Source organism: Tupaia chinensis, unplaced genomic scaffold, assembly GCF_000334495.1.
Source record: "Tupaia chinensis unplaced genomic scaffold, TupChi_1.0 Scaffold139757_1, whole genome shotgun sequence".
Lineage (NCBI taxonomy): Eukaryota > Metazoa > Chordata > Mammalia > Scandentia > Tupaiidae > Tupaia > Tupaia belangeri.
In genome coordinates, this window is record NW_006199637.1 from 3,210,457 (window position 1) to 3,227,967 (window position 17,511).

General features: G+C 43.0%; 2 protein-coding genes across 2 annotated transcripts in view; one reads left to right on the top strand and one right to left on the bottom strand.

Annotated features, from left to right (window-relative positions):
- The window catches only part of HADHB (hydroxyacyl-CoA dehydrogenase trifunctional multienzyme complex subunit beta), a 52,555-nt gene extending 35,394 nt beyond the window's left edge, over positions 1 to 17,161 (bottom strand). Inside the window, exons 1-4 of the mRNA XM_006162192.3 lie at positions 17,064 to 17,161; positions 10,072 to 10,146; positions 9,918 to 9,962; positions 1,165 to 1,264 (exon numbers count right to left, since the gene is read on the bottom strand). Of these exons, the coding sequence (XP_006162254.1) occupies positions 1,165 to 1,264; positions 9,918 to 9,962; positions 10,072 to 10,138 (212 nt within the window). The 5' untranslated portion in view covers positions 10,139 to 10,146; positions 17,064 to 17,161. The remainder of the gene's footprint in view (positions 1 to 1,164; positions 1,265 to 9,917; positions 9,963 to 10,071; positions 10,147 to 17,063) is intronic.
- Positions 17,162 to 17,281: 120 nt separating this feature from the next.
- HADHA (hydroxyacyl-CoA dehydrogenase trifunctional multienzyme complex subunit alpha) overlaps positions 17,282 to 17,511 on the top strand; it is a gene marked incomplete in the record, with an annotated part of 49,093 nt that continues 48,863 nt past the window's right edge. Inside the window, 1 exon segment of the mRNA XM_006162229.3 lies at positions 17,282 to 17,499. Coding sequence (XP_006162291.2) covers positions 17,455 to 17,499 — 45 coding nt within the window.

Sequence of the window (17,511 nt, forward strand, 5' to 3'; positions counted from 1 at the left end):
TCTTTCCAAAAAAAAAAAAAAAAAAAAAAAAAAAGTTAGTGGCTGCTTGTTCAAAATACAAACATTAAAATAATCTAAACAAGGGACCAGCAGATGGCATAGTGGTTATGTTGTTGGGCTCCCACTGACCGACCCTGGTTTGAGTCCTAGATTCAGAGGCTTCAAACTCACGCCAGGTGCATGTGTTTGCATGCTCAAAATCCTGAGAGGAGACTGGAGGAGAAGGAATTGCAGTGTGGCCATCCCCCCTGGGGGTTGATTTCTCACTTTTTGTCTCTCTGTCTCTCTCAATCTCTCTGGCAAACACGTGTGTCCTATGGCAAAAATCTCTAAAAAATTAATAATTTAAATGAAATCGAAAAAGTTTAAATTTAGCCACTACAGTTCATTATTAGCTTTCGGACACAGTGACCCTTGCTTGGGGACAATAAAGTAGAGAAAAGGCTAAGGAGAACAGCAGTTTGGTGTGGGAAAAGTTTGGGGTTGGTCTAGAATCATTCTGGTCCCATACACTGGAACTGAGCTATGCCAGGGCTGAACCAACCCTGCCAATTCCAGTTGTCTTAATTCCCAAACCAGATTTTAGGCCCTTCGGAATGCCCATGGGCCCATCCAGAATCGAACTTTCAAGGAGGCACAGAAACAGTCAATTTCCCCAGAGAAGAAAGGATACTTCTATCGAAAGCAAGCTATCAACTACTACACAAGAATTTCAAATACGTCTGTCTTAAGCTAAAACTATAGTGGGCTTGTTTATGAGAATAAAAAGCGGGGCCAGCCAGCAGGTGGTATGGTAGTTAAGGCACTAGACTCCCATGTGGCCACCTGTAGTTCAAGTCCCAGACCTGGTGGCTTATTCTTGTTTTCCCTTGCTCACTCTCTTTCTCTCTCTTTCTGGTGAGCACACATGCCCTACAGTAAATTAAAAAATAACAACAGATAAAATTAAATGGATAACTCTTTTAAAAAAATAAAAAGGAAGTAAAAAGCAAATTTTGCCATATCATTTCACCACTGGCTTGACTTATTCTATAATAATATCATGGACATGCTCTCCACATAATACTTTGGTAATGTATTCTTACCTACTGGGTACCTTTACAAATATCACTTTGGAAAGTGCCTTAAGAGAAGGAATAAATAACATGATAATTTCATACTTACGAAGTGCCTGACAGCAAAAATGGGATGCGGACACCATCCACTACCACGATATTCCTTATGTTAGGTTTGGCTAATGTCTTCTTCGATTTAGTCTGGACGGCTTTAAGACAAAGTTCAAAAAACTGTTACTTAAATACAGAAACTCAGATGACTTTTCACCTTTTTAAAGGTAGACATTCTCAGGAGAACTACATCATTTAATGCTAAGTTGCATTTGCCATTTACTAAATCACTTTAATATTAAAAAGGAAAAAAGGCTAAGAAATTGACTAGACACTTACAAGTTTCTACCCAAAGATGAAGATATTTATTCCATTAACAAAATCATTCATTTTTATAAAGTGTTTCACACTTATTGCCCTAGGAGGGATCAATTTTACACAATTCTGCCACTAATTTTAGAAACTGCAATGATTAATTCTGTTCACTCAACATGTAGTTGATGTTCTCGCCTTTTTTTAAAAGAATTATTCATTTAATTTTATTTATTATTTTTTAAAGATTATTATTTTATTTAACTTTATTTATTTGTTTATTTTTAATTTGGCCAGAAGGCAACAAAGTGAGAGCAAGAGAGAGAGAGGGAGGGAAAGTAAGAAAGGAAGCTGCCAGGCCTGAGACTTGAACTGTGGTCAGCCATGTGAGAGTCCAGTGTCCTTAACCACCACACCTGCCGGCCCTATTTAATTTTATTTATTACTATTATTCTTCAATTTGATCAGAGAGAGACAGAGAGAGAGAGATAGAGAAAGCAGTCAGGTCCAGGACTCAAACTGTGGTCAGCTATGTGGGAGTCCAACACCTGACAGCCTTTCTAGGACTCAAACTGCAGTGAGCCATGTGGGAGTCCAGCACCTTAACCACCATGCCGCCTGCCAGCCCTGAAATCTTTAGTTTTTATAAATTAAATAATAAAATGTGCAGGCCAGCAAGTGGCATGGTGGTTAAGGGCACTGGACTCCCACATAGCCAACTGCGGTTTGAGTCCTGGACTCGGTGGCTTGTTTTTCTCACTTTCCTTCTTGCTCTGTCTTTCTCTCTCCCTGTTCCTTTCCGGCCAAATTAAAATAAATAAAGTTAAATAGTTTATTAAAAAATATTCATTACCAACCTTTTTCTTTTTAAAGAATTATTTTATTTAACATTATTTATTTATTTCAAAATTTGACCACAGAGGGAGAGAAAGAGAAAGAGGAGCGAGAGAAAGCCACCAGGTCTGGGACTAGAACCATGGTTGGCCATATGGGAGTCCAGTACCCTTAACCACCATGCCACCTGCCAGCCCCAGTAATGAATTTTTTTTAAAATAATAAAATATGAATCCATGCATGTGCTTTAAAAAAAGTGAATAATGGGACCAGCAGATGGTGTAGTGGTTATGTCTCTGAACTCTCACATGGAAGACTATGGTTCAAGCAGATCCAGTGGCTTGAAAATCATGCTGGGTGCATGTGCATGTGTGCCCAAGATCCTGAGAGGAGAAAGAAGGGACTGCAGCATGGCCATTCCCCTGTGGGGGTGACTTCTCACTTTCCCTCTCACCGTGTCTCTCTCTCAATCCAGCGAGCACATACGCCTTATGGCAAACACCTCTTAAAAAAAAAAAAAAAAAAAAGTAAATAGCACTATGCTGTGGAGAGTAAGACAAAGTTTCCTCTTTATGCCCTCCACTATTATTTCGTCCCAAGAGCTAAATACTATTTATTTGGTATACACACCATATATTTCAAACATATTTTATTTTAACACATGTATATACACCCCCAACAGGGCATGATCAGGACACAATTCCCCTTCCTTCATTTCTCCATCCCATCAGGATTCGGGACCTGCATGCACATGTGCCTGGCATGTTAAGCCACCAGGGCCAGAGACTGAACCACGGTTGGCTGTGTTGGACCCAGCTTTCTAGTGGTCCTTAAATGCTGAGCTACAAGGTCAGCCCATTACAGGTGTATGTATTTTTTTCTTCCTTTAATTCCAGAAGTCATGTGTCAGTACACACACACATTTGTGTGTGAGTGCAAGAGGGAGAACCTTTAACAGGACCAGACGCATCACAATCCTTTCTTCTCTGATTCTCCAGCCGGTCAGGATCCGAGCATACATGTGCCAGGTGTTTTCTTCAAGCCCACAGAGCAAGGACTTGAACCCCGGTTGGCCATATGGGATCCGGCTTCCTCTGCACAGCGTCACACTGCTGTGCTATGGGGCTGGCCTTTCCATGTACATTTTTTATTTAATGATATAGCTTGAAGTCCTTTCCATGTTAATATATTTAAATCTCTCTCATTCTTTTGTTGTTAATGTTGTAATTTATCACTGGGCATGTGTGCACATGTGCCCCAAATAAGGAGAATGGAGGAGAAGGGATTGTAGCGTGGCCATCCCTGTGGGTGGGTGATTTCTCACTCTCTCTCTCTCTACCTCTCTCAGGAAAGTGCACACACCCTATGGCAAAAACATTTTTTTTTTTTTTTTACTTACTCATTACTCCTTCAATATAGGAGATAGAAAATTATTCTAAATTTTTGGGAATAAAATTTCAACAACCACCTCACCCCATGCCCACTTACAACACAGAGAAATATTTTTCATAAATATCTACAACAAACTTCAAAGAAATGTTAGAGTTGAGAATGATGATGAAACAAAATACAAAGATTATCCTGGCAGCTCTCCCAGAGACGTGTTAGTGAAGGAGATAAGGGCAGCGAGGAGGTAAATGGGTAGGCCATGGCAAACCCGACCAAGAGGCACTAAAGGCCAGGCAAAGGCAGCACTGACATGAGTGGGCAGGAAAGGACCAATTCAAGTGATTTCATAAAATAAGGCTAGGTATCGTGACCAGCATTCAGATACAGAAAAAAGGGAAAAGGAAAACAAGATTATAAAGGGAGTCTACAGTCCAGAGGGGGGGGGGGGGCGGTGATCATGCAACTGGTTCTAGGCTCACATCCTGGGTCCTCTCTGCACACGCCAGGCACGTGTGCATGCCTGCAATTTGGGCTGGCTGAGGCTGAGGGTGGACTGTGGTATGAGGACTCTGTTGGGAGTGCCTGTGTCTGTATCTCTCTTGTCAAAGAAATGGATATACTGAAAAAAAAAATACAAAGTTTAGAGACTACGAAAATCTAGCTAGTAAGAACTGGTTTGGGGACCGCCAGGTGGTGTGGTAGTAAAGGAGCTGGACTCCCACATGGCCGACTGTGGTTGAAGTCCTGGACCTGGAGGCTTGCTTTCTCCCTTTTCCTCTCCCTCTGCCTCTCTTTGATCAAGTTGAAAAATAACGGTAAATAAACAAAATTGAATAATAATTCCTTTTTAAAAAAAGAACTGGTTTTGGAATAAAGATGACTTCATTTTTACTTGCTAATTTTGAGGAGATGGAGAGGCATCTAGTTAGATACGCCCAGTTGGCAGGTAGCTAGAAGATGCAAAAGTAAAGCGTGAAGAGGAGTGAGTATACATCACAAACTCATAAACTAGCTGAAGCTGAGAATACAAAGAAAAGCACACATATTTTACAGTAAGCTCTCTTCAGTTCCCCCAAAAGGGAGCCCCCCTGCTTATACCGCTTCCTAAGGGGAAAGCTACAGATAGCCACGTCCCTAAGCTAATCAGATCAGCATAGGTGCTGGACCCAACAATCCAGAAATGTGTCGTCTACCTAAAAGTGATAAGCTGTGCTGCTCGGATTCCCTCTTTAAACAACGAAGCATGGAAAGAAATGTCAATTACTTGAAACTGAAAAGATGCCAGGAGAAAGGACCAGAATGATGGTACTAAAGTCACTTATAAGCCAGAATTATGGGGCTGCAAAAACCATGAGGAAGCACAGAAGCCCAGCAAGCAGAATGAAGGAAAGACCAACAAAAAAGAATGAAGAACAGAGGAAGCAGAAAGGCCAGGAAGTGACATGCCACATGGCGCACAGTCAAACCAAGCAGCTGGCCCCCGACTGCTTGCTTGCTACCTAACACCTTCCAGTTGGAGCATGACAGAGAGAGTGAGTGGATGTTTCAGTGGGGTGTGTCAATACTGCAATCCTTTTCCTCCATTTCTCCTTCCTATCCAGATTTTGGGCCTGTACACATAGGCACACGCAGCCTGTTTTTCAAGCTGCAGAGGCTGGAACTTGAACCATGGTCAGTCACACAGAACCCAACTAGCTGCATAGCACTTACCCACTGTGCTACAGGGCCTTCCAAAATTAAAGTTTTGTTTTGTTTTGTTTTGTTTTAAGAGAGATTTCTGCTATAGAGTATGTGTGCGGGCAAGAGACAGAAACAGAAAGGGAGAAATCACTCCCCAGGGGATGGCCATGCCACAATCTTTTCTCCTCCATCCCCTTTTGGGATTTTGGGCACACACACCTGGCCTGAGTTTCACCAGGACTCAAACTGCAGTCAACCACATGGGAGTCCAGAGATATAACCATTATGCCATCCGCTGGTCCCCCAAGTTCTTAATTCTTCTAATGAGTTTCTTTCTTTACTAGGTTCCACCTTAACCTCAACTATTTCCTTTTTTTTTTAAAGAATTATTTTTATTTATTCACTCACTTATTATTTTAATTTGACCACAGAGAAGCAGAGAGAGAGAAAGCCACTAGATCCAGGACTCTAACCGTGGTTGGCCACATGGGAGTGTCCAGCACCTTAACCACCACACCACCTGATGGTCCCAACCTCAACTATTTTCTGCTACTCCTCAAAATATAACAAGATGGGCAAACCTTCAGTCTCTTACAGACTTGGTAACTTCAACTGCCTTACCTTTATTTTCGTACCCTCCCACCTGCATGTCCATCTAATTCTTTTGTTTTGTTTTTTCTTTGCTTGTTTTTGCTATAGGGTGCAGGCACTCACCAGAGATGGACAAAGGGAGGGAAAATAAGAAATTGCTTCCTTGGGGGCGCAGGGGGAATAGACACGTTGCAATCCCTTTTCCTACAGTCTCCTTTAGGGATTTTAGCACATGCGGGCACATGTGCATACACACGTCCACCGTGATTTTCAAGCCATTGGTTCAGGACTTGAACTGCAAAGCTGGCTACGTGGGATCCAGCACCTTAACTTCCACGTCACCTGCTGGCCCTTATCCATCTAATTCTTATCTATCTTGTGGCCCTAGTTCACATTCCATCACCTAATAAAGCCTTTTCTGATAACTACAGCTACCTATATAGTTCCTACCTCTGAAATAAAGATACGTCTAGGTAAAAATTGGCCAATTAGCATAGTATTAAGTAATTAACTCTACAAATCACATTTTAGAAATATCACTGAGGCCGGCAGGTGGGTGGTGGTTAAGGGCGCTGGATTCCCACATGGCCAATTGTGGTTCAAGTCTCGTACCTGACAGATTGCTCTCTCACTTTCTATCTTTCTCTGGTCATATTAAAAAATAATAATGGGGAGCAGCAGTTGGTGTAATGACTATGTTGCTGGACTCCCATGTAGTCGACTGCGGTTCAAGTCCCAGGCCTGGTGGCTTAAAATCACACCGGGCAGGTGTGCGTGCCTAAGATCCTGAGAGGAGAATGGAGGAGAAGGGATTACAGAGTGGCCAACTGCCAAGGGAGGTTATTTCTTGCTTTCTGTCTCTCTGTCTTTCTGGAGAGCACATGCGCTCTATAGTAAAAAACCTGCCCCCCCCCAAAAAAGAATAAAGTTGAATAAAATAATTCCTGTAGTCCACCAGGTAAGTGCTGTGCATAGGGAGCTGGATCCCACACAGCTGACTGCACTTTGAATCCTGGACGCTGAATGTTGGAAAACACGTCAAATTCACATGTGTGCATGTCCAAAGTCCTGATATGATGAAGAAGGCGGAGGAAAGAAGATTGCAGCATGACCGTGCCCCGATGGGGGGGTAGGAAGGCGTGGTTTCTCTCGCAAGTGCATGAGCCTTCTGGCAAATAAAAATAATAAAAATATTCATTATTCACTATGCATTGAAGAGTCATGCAAAGGACTCTCATTCCGTCTCATGTGCACACTGGCTCTAAATCACATTGTAACTTGCTCAAGGGCAGCTAATACAGCTCCTGTCACGTGTTCCACAGTGCTCCGGGCACACAGTAGCAGTGAACTCTAAGAATCGTGACTGGGAGGTAAAAATATCTGGGTTCTAGTCCCTGTTCTGCTAAAATGTTCTCACTGACCAGTTGGTGACATGGTGGGTAAGGTAGCTGGATCCCACACAGCCAACTATGCAGTTTAAGTCCTGGACTCAGCAGACTCAAAAACACACTAGGCAAATATGCATACACGCTGCAAATCCTGAAAGGAGGGGAAGATGGAGGGAAAGGGAATGTAGTGTAGCCATGGCCCAGGGGTGGGAGGTGCTTTCTTACATTTTCTCTCTCTTTTTTGGTCTCTCCCTGGCAAGTGCATGTGCCCTCTAGCAAAAAAAAAAAGATGTGTAAGGTATTCCACAACTGCTACATATGTGTTTATATTTACAGAGCTAGAAATAGATATACCCATCAAATCAGTCACAATTTCTATCCAACACTTACAGTCTATAAAATGACTGGACATTTCAATAAATCCTGTATCCCTCTATTCTAATTCTGCTAAGCAGGGATATTCATGTGAACTTAAGAGGAATTCGTTATAAAATTGTGCAGTCAAGAGCCTCCTCCCCGCAGGCACACGCTTTCCTTTGCTTTATCATGTGCTCTCTTGCATCACTATCGTCACTATTAACACGAATGAACACAAATTGCTTGTACAACACTGTATTAGACACGAGGGACAGGAGAAAGCGAAAGTCTTATAAGGACGTACAATATAGTTGGGGAGACAGAAGCACCAAGAAAAAGTTAGAGACCGATAATAAAGAATAAGCTATGTGTCAGATAAATGCTTTCTTCTGCTGGTACTCGGAATGACCTTTTACCCTTGGCAAGGACCAGGTCTATTTATGTGACTTTGCAAAAAGGCCTGAGTGGATATGAGAATTAGGGAAAAGGTGAAATGAGACAGAAAGGAATTATCCTTTCTGGGACTGATAGAAATCTATATTCTAGTTGAAATATAGAAGCTACAGGAAACATATCTGTTACATAACAACATAAAACCTCTCTAGTGGGGATCAGACAATAGACCTATAAGAATATATTACATGCAAACAATATAAAATACCATCCTACACTTACATTGAGTTTACAGTTTTCATAGTGCTTTGAAATATCTTTTTAACTATATGAGGTTGACAAAACTAGAACTGTTTTTCAGTTTTAGAAGAGGAAACTCAGGGGGCCATCAGGTGGCATGGTGGTTAAGGTACTGGACTCCCACATGGCTGACCACAGTTCAAGTCCTGAACCTGATGGCTTGCTTTCTCACTCCCCCCACCCTCTCTTTCTCTCTGGTAAAATTAAAACATAAATAATAATAACAAATAAAATAAATAAAGATATCTTTAAAAAAAAGAAAAGGAGAAGAAGAAACTCAAGGGGCCAGCAGGTGGCGTGGTGATTCAAGACTCTAGACTCCCACATGGCTGACCATGGTTCAAGTCTTGGACCTGGCAACTTGCTTTCTCACTTTCTCTTTCTGTCTCTCTCTCTTTCTCTGGTCACATTAAAACAAATAATAAAATAATTCTTAAAAAAATAAAAGGAAAGAAACTCAAACACAGGGAAGTAAAAGTTACCAAGCCAAAGCATACTGCCCAGAAAGAGAGAGAGCTGGAAAGACAGAGTACAGGTCTTCTGATTCCTGGAAGATATATTTTTTTTTTTTTTGAGAGGTTTTTGCTATAGGGTGCGTGCGCTTGCCAGACAGACAGAGAGAGACAGAGAGCTAGAAAGCGAGAAATCACCCCCCGGGGGGGGGATGGCAACGCCGTAATCCCTTGTCCTCCATTCTCCTCTCAGGATCTTGGGCATGCACACACATGCACCGGGCATGAGTTTCAAGTCACCGGGTCTGGGACACTGAACCACGGTCGGCTACATGGGAGTCCAGCGACATAGCTATTATGCTAACTGCTAGTCCCAATCCTAGAAGATACTTTTTCTATTAAGTTATTATATAAGTGGAAATACCATAATAGAACTGAAATCAGAGGCACAAGTCAACACAAAACCCAGACAAGGAGAAAAACGCTAAGACTTTATCAGGCTATTTATAGTACTGGCCACTGAAGATGTATACATACATCAGATTTTGCAGAGCATGTATTCAACAGTTAAAGGTGATGCCACTGGATTTACCGAGGGTGTAACTACCAACTAAAAATCATCAAATTCCCTTTCTTCTTCATCCCATATTGACTAGACAAGCTTTAGGTATTAACTAGTTCCCCAGTCACCTCTACTTTCAGGAACAGACCCTTTTATACATAAGATATCCATCAATAAAGAGGGATTACCACTAACTCCAAATGTTAGAAAGTGAACTTTTGGCTCTGCAATGGTACCAAGAGTGTTTGTAAGCTGATCATCTCCAGGACTGACAACCAGAGGTTAAACAAACTGGCCAGCAATGTTCCCAGAACCTTCATGGCTCCAGCAGGCTCCGAATCCCAGAAAGCAGCTTCTTGTCAACATCTTCTACCACAGGATAGCATTACTGATTAGCCCTTGAAGTTTTAAATTTGAAGGCAATAACGAAGTTCATGTTACTTATTTTAAAAAGCAGATCAGTTTTGGTTTTTATCTAGAACTCACAAAATATAAAATCTGGAATCTACTATATCGTTTAAATCAGAAATGTTTAGCATACAAATTACCATACCTGGGGCAGCACGTAGCTGGGGCGAACAGCTCAAAGGTCTTATCGCTGGAAGACAAAATTAACTGTTTACAAAAAGCAGTACCATTCAATATCTGTGTAAGATGCTTATAAATCCCAATCTAATTATAAGAGGAAGGGAAAGGAAAAAACTTACAAAATCTGAGGGCCCATTTTGATGTACTGGGAAGATTTTTAAAAGTATAAGTCAAGATGGAAGTCATTCTGAAACCTACAAAGAAAAAAAAAACAAAAGTAAGCTCTGAGTTATTTGAACAATTTGTAGCATTTGTTGTGGTCTACAACTTCTGATAACCTCATCCATGACGACTATAAAACACTAAGATTTATTACCAACAGTCCTTCCTCTAATAATATTATTAGAACCTTTCAGTAATTTTTATGCTACAGGGTACGTACATTAGCTGGAGAGAAACAGAGAGACAGGGAGAGACAGAGAGCACCCCCTGTGGGGAATAGTCATGTCACAATCCTGTCTCCTCCATTTCTCACTCCTTTAGTGATTTTGGACACATACACACACGTGCTTGGCACATATTCCAACCCTCCGGTTCCAGGACTCAAACCACACAGTCACTGTGTGGGATGCAGGCGCTTTAACCACCAAGCCACCAACCGGCCCAATATTATTACTATATCAATAACAGCTACATTCGCATTGTGCCAATCACTATTTTAATCCTCACAATGACCCATGAAGTAGGCATGATTATTACACCCTTTGTATAAGAAGAAACAAAGGCCTGGAGGGACTGAGTAACCTGCCAAAGATCCCAGCTAGTGAGTGGCAGAGCTAGATCTGGACGAGGTAGTTCTGCTCGTTTGTACTCTTCTCCTTTAGGGTCAAAGAGGCAGAGAGACTGCTCGGCTTCATGAAGCCCTCGTTGCTGCTCTCCTGATTTTGGAAGGTTGTACTGAGATTGCATGGAAGGGTTTGTGGAATATTTCTACTTGAAGAGAATACGCAGTAAAACATTTAGGGATGCTGAAACCCCCGGTTAGCAACTTACAACTGCTAACAGAAAAAAGTTTCTCGGGACCAGCAGATGGTGTAATGGTTACGTTGCTGGACTCTCAGAGAGTCAACCCTGGGACCAGCAGATGGCATAAAGGTTATGTTGCTGGACTCTCACAGTCGACCTTGGTTCGAGCCAGGACCCAGCTGCTTAAAACTCACACCAGGCACATGTGTGTGTGGTAAGCACACATGCTATAGCAAAAATCTCTCTAAAAAAAAAAAGAAAAAGAAAAAGAAAAAGAAAGTTTCTCTGCTGCACTCGCAACTTTTCTCTAAATGATAATGTTTCAAAATAACTTTAAAAATGTAAAATATGTACTTACAAAAACCTCACATATTAAAAAAATATTTAGAGGCCAGCAGGTGGCGTGGTGGTAAAGGGAGCTGGGGAGCCACAGGGCCGACTGCAGTTCGAGTCTCAGACCAGGCGGCTTGCTTTCTCACTTTCACTCCCTCCCTCCCTCTCTCCCTCTCTTTGTCTGGTCAAGTTAAAATAAATAAATAAATACATAAAGTTAAATAAAATAATTCTTTAAAAAATATATTCAAGGGGCCAGCAGGTGGCGTGGTGGTTAAGAGCGCTGGACTCCCACATGGCTGACTGCGGTTTGAGTCCTAGACCTGGCAGCTTGCTTTCTCACTTTCTCTCTCTCTCTGTTCCCCTCTGGTCAAATTAAAATAAATAAATAAACGAATGAATAAACTTAAAATAATTCCTTAAAAATATATGTTTAAAATATGTTAACCACCCCCTTCCATAAAAAAGATGAATCCCTAATGAGTTAGGTTACTTCACGGGTATTACTTACACCATGGAACATGCCCTGTGCTGTCACCACCACAACAAAAGATTAGAACAACCAACAAATAGGGAATTGATGAGGTAAACCATGCTACAATAACCCAGGAAATTATGTGGCTGTAAAAGAGATGGAAATGAAAATAACAAAAAAAGGGACCAGCGGGTGGCATGGTGGTTAAGGTGTTGGACACTCCCACATTGCCGATCACAGTTTGAGTCCTGGATCCGGTGGCTTGCTTTCTCTCTCCCCACGCCCCCGTGTCTTTCTCTGGTCAAACTAAAATATATGAATGAATAAATAAAAATTTTAAAAAAAGAAATTTTAAAAAAAGATAGTGGAAATGATTATATACTAGTATGGCAAAATTTGTCAGCTATAATAAAGCAAGGTACAAAACAATGCGTACTACATGCTGTCATGTTTAAAATGGAAAAATAATCCTGGAATTGATCTAAAATATCCCTGGAAGTACAGGGAAAATGTTAAAAATAACTACTGACCGGAAGGAAGTAACAAGGATATTGGGATGAAAAGATAACTAGTCATTGTACATCTTCTATCATTTCTTTTTTGTAATATGTTTTAACTTAAAACACACACACACACACACACAGAAAATGTGCCAACAAAAACTATGGTAGCTAGCCTCCAACAGGACCCTAATAATCTCTCTCTAGCTCTTGGTCATCACACCCGTGCACAGCTGTTTCCCGCACTGTACATCAGACAGTACGAACAAAAGACAAGTCAGAAGTGACCACCTGGGGGACCAGCAGTTAGCGTAATGGCTATGTCGCTGGACTTCCCATGTAGTCGACCACAGTTCTAGTCTCAGATCCAGTGGCTTAAACTCACGCCAGGCGTGTATGTGTGCATGCCCAAGATACCAAGAGAAGAATGGGGGAGAAGGGACTGCAGTGTGGCCATCCCCCCTGATGGGTGATTTATTGCTTTCCGTCTGTCTCTGTCGTTCCAGCAAGTGCACGCGCCCTATAGCAAAAACCTCTTAAAAAAAAAATCTTAAAAAAAAAAAAAAAAAAAGTGACCGCCTGGCACCTGGGAGCTGAGGTGTGCACCTTACTGCAGCTGCTGCCTTGGTCTCTGTCTCAGATCGCTCACTGCTGGCAAGTCCGGTGGCTGGTCCTGAGCAGCCTTCTGAAGAGACTCACATGGTGGGGACTGATGTGCCTCCTGCCAGCAGCTATGAGTGTGCCTGGCAGCTGACCCGCTGGCACAGGCAAGCTTTCAGATGACTCCAGCTCTGGCCAACCTGACTACCTCATAAGAAACTCTAAGCCAGAACAGTCCAGCACAGTCACCCCAGATTCCTGACCCTCAGAACTGCATGAGATGATAACTATTGTTTTAAATGTTGTGCTAAGTTTTAGGGCAATCTGTTTACAGCAATAAATAAAAGTCTTCAAGTTTAACTTTACTTGGGCATCTATAGACTAAAAGGATGCCCTATGGCTTCCCAAAGGGGGTGGGGGGTGAATCACAGGTTCCAAACACGTGGATTAGAGATGGAGGAGTCCCCGTTTTAGGCTCCCCAGCCTAGGGATGTGCAAGGGACCGGTCCCTAAGATGGGCACCACTGTTTCTAGAAGCTATTTTCAATGCCACAAGGGTCTGAAATAAGTAAAAAGTTCCCCTTTAATTAAATTCATGAAAATAGTCAAGAAAATGTTGCAAAGGGGGGGAGTGCTTGCTCTAGGAGACATCAAAACTTTCCCTAAAGTAGCAATAATGAAAACAGAGCAGCTCTAGCATGGGAATAAATAGAACTGGTCAACAGAAGAAGAGGCAGTAAGCGCAGAAGCAAACCTACGTATGTGAAAACCTAGTGTCGGAGGGGACGTCTGAAAGTCTGTGGAGGGCTGACTCTGACGCGGAGCTAAAATATGAAAACATTGCTCAAGTGAAACCAGATCCTACCTGACGGCTGCTGTGGGAATCCTGACTCTGAAACACGCAGGACAGGCAAATTATTACCCAAGATCCAGAGGCCTGGAGGACGGGGACTGCAGTGACCCACCCTGTGGGGGTGCTCACCTCTCTCTTTCTCTCAGGAAACAAGCATTTTACTCTATCATGAGTAAGAAATAAACTACAGTACAAGCGTACCATGAAATACTGTTCAGCAATTTGGGAAATAAATGAAACATGATGACATGCAGGTACAAACTGACACAGAAAGATGTCTACAGTATTAGGTCATCAGGAAAGTCATGACGTGTTTTTCTATATTACGACTTTCCCGATGACCTGATATATACCAAATGAAAAACCAAGCTACAGAATGGCATGTGAAGTAAGACCACATCCTGGGCTGAAAGAGAGACAAGATGTCTATAAAGCTATGAGGCCGTATGGAAGGAATGAGGAAGGGTTTTTTCCTTACATTCTTCTGCCTTAACTTTTTTTTATAAAGAGCACTTAGCTTTATAGTTTTATTTCAAATCTATATAGACAACACTATCTTATATAGATACATAGAAATATACAAATGTATAAAAAATATACAGGGGACCAGCAGATGGTGTAATGGTTACATTGCTAGACTCCCATGTATTTGACTATGGTTCAAGTCTCGGACCCAGCGGCTTAAATAATCAATGCTGGGCATGTGTGCATGCACTCTCAAAATCCCAAGAGGAGATTAGAGAAACAGGAATTAAATGTGGCCATTCCACCTGGGGGGCGATTTCTTGCCTTCTGTCTCTCTGCCTCTTACTATCTCTCCGATGAGTGCATGCACCCTACAGCAAAAATCACTCTTGGGACCAGCAGTTAGCGTAATGGCTATGTCGCTGGACTCCCACGTAGTCAACTGCGGTTCGTGTCCTGGACCCGGTGGCTTAAACTCACTCCAGGCGCGTGTGCATGCGAGCCCAAGATCCCGAGAGGAGAATGGAGGAGAAGGGATTGCGGCGTGGCCATCCCCCCTGGGGGATGATTTCTCGCTATCTATCTCTCTGTCTCTGTCTGGCGAGCGCACGCGCCCTATAGTGAAAACCTCTCCAAAAAAAAAAAAATCACTCAAGAAAAAAAAAAAAGTCCAGAAAAACATGCAACACAATGTTAACGATAGTTATTTCTGGGTAATGGAACTATAGATGTATTTATTTTCTTTAGTTTCTGAAAAAAAATTACTTGGAATATATATTCCTTTAACAGAAATAATAAAATCTTTCAAAAGTAAGAAGTAGGCAAGCTATCTTATAGGAGGGTTGACTTTTACTGTCACTTGCTGAGCTTCAGAACAGAAATTTTTCAGGGCCAGAAGGTGGTGTGGTGGTGAAGGTGCTGGACTCCCACATGGCCGATGGAGGTTTGAGTCCTGGACCTGGTAGCTTGCTTTCTCACTTTCCCCCTCTCTCTCTGTCTTTTTCTGGTCAAATTAAAATAATACTACTAATAATAATTCTTTTTTAAAAAGGGAAAAAAATTTGACTCAAAGAGATTGGACACATGGAAATTCCAGGGTAGAGTCAACTTAAGTAGGGTGTGAACCGCAAAAAGGTGCAAGAAACAGGAGGCACCTGGGAACAAGGACTAGGAAGAGGCTAGGCAAATGAAGCAAGCAAGATAGGGAGGCTTCAACTCATCAGTATGCCATTAAGACACAGTGGTCTGGTTTAGACAACAGATAGTAAAGCCAAAAAAAAATCCAAACCCTTGCTCTACACAAGCAGTATAACCTTAAGAGAGTTACTTAAGCTTTCTCTGTCTTGGGGGCCCCTCATCTGACAAATGCAGATAATTCCAGAACCTACCACGTAGGATTGCTGCAAGGACTTTTTGGAAAAGTTATATATATTATGTACTGCCTGATACACAGTAAAGGTTATGTATGTGTCTGCTATTATTAGTGGGTGGTGATATAAATGCATTTAGTTCCCCTCTATATAAGCAATCATACTGAAGAGCTGAGGATTAAAGAAACATTATAACATTTACACCCTGTGGAGTTTACAATTTTGTTGAAAGTACAGAAAACAAAAAAGGGAAGCCAAAGGGTTGATATAAATCAGGGATTGGCAAACTACAACCCATGAACCTTTAGCTAAGAATAGTTTTTACATTTTTAAAGAGCCATATACAAAACAAAACAGCAGAATATGACAGAAACCAAGGTCAGCCTGCAAACTATTATTTCCTGTCTGGTCCTTTTTAAGAAGTCTGCCATCCCTTATCTAAATAAGAGATACCAGCAATTAGGTGCACAATGTAGGTGGGAAGTAGGTTTTGAACAGTAAAAATAGAGGTCGTCAAAAGTCCTTTTCACAATTTATTCAAAACTGGTCATCCAGTTTTTGCTTCAAGTGGTCAGAGTGATGGGAGACTCACTTATCTGACTTGAGCGTGAGGCAGAAACCTCTTTCTTTCCAAACTCATTTCAGTCTCTACTTCCCTGCCATTTTCCACTGCCCTTTTCTTGTTTTCTCTCTTGCAGAACCATCCATCCAGTGAGTAGTCGAACTCACATTTAATTTAGGTTTGAATCCTGACTCTGCCAGCGGTCAGGAAATTACGTAATCTTTCCAAGCCTCTAAACGTCATCTACAAAATGCAAACGAAAATTTTGAGGATTAAGCAAATTGCTTGTGAAGGTGTCCGGACCACAGCAGGTCCTCAATATAACTTCCTTCTGAAACCAATCACTTCATTCCAGGTCTCCAGCCATCTTCCCTGAATATAAACAGCTTACCGTACAGCGCAGAGCTCTTGATGAGAAGTTAGTAAACTTAGTCCTATCCCTAACACCTGTGGCTCACTATGATGCAGGGGCTTCAGTTTCTTCACCTGTAAAGTGAGGGGGCAAAAGACCAGACGATCGCCAGGTCCCTTCTGGATCAGAAAATCCTCCTGAGCAGGGGAGAGGACTGTCTCAGCTCCTCCGCCCAGCCTCGAGTCCCACCCTTTACCGCAGCAATCGGGATGAACCCGTGGAGCCGTTCTGAATCTCTATGGCCGCTGGCCTAGCCACTAGCAAAGCAGATAAAAATGAAAGACAAACACTCCAACATAAGTTAACTTTAGGAAAACATGCACACACGCAAACAGTTCGACAGCCAACGATGATTAGCTAAGGCAGTGACAACACTGCTCCCGGATACAACGCTAGTGAAGTCGCTGCCCTAACCGCGACAGCCGGGTCGACCTCGTCCCAGGAGCTTCCTTCCACGCTCCCGACTTCGACTCTCCCTGGGAGCCGAGCCGGCCGTGGGGACCGTCGCAGGAGGTGAGAAAGGAAGCGATACCCGGCTTGCGGGAAAGGCCAGGCGGAAAACCCAGCGCACCCACCTCTGATCGCTCCCTCGCGACCTCCCGCTCCGGGCAAGCTTCGGACCCAAGTGCTAAGACAGCGAGACCGAGGGGCGGGTCCTGCCTGGAAAGCCCCCCTCCCGCGCCCACGGGCCCCGCGGGCCTCACGGGCTGCCCGCCGGCCGCCTGATTGGAAAATCCGACACCCCGCCCTCTCGTTAGGCCTCCGCCCTCGGACGGGGAAAGCGTCCTTTCGGCCTCGAGAGCCAAGGAACCAAGGGCAGGACGAAGCGGGCGGCAGCAACTCCAGCCCGCGTTTTAGTCAGGCAGTACGTCGGGCGCCTGGCCAGGCTGGGCACGAGAGAAAAAAGCGCTCTGTTCTGCTGCCCCCGCGAGACGCGCTACCCACTTTCGTCCTCTCCGGCTCAAGATGGTGTCCTCCCGAGCAATTGGCAGCCTCCCACGCTTCACTGCCCTCCGGCCCCTC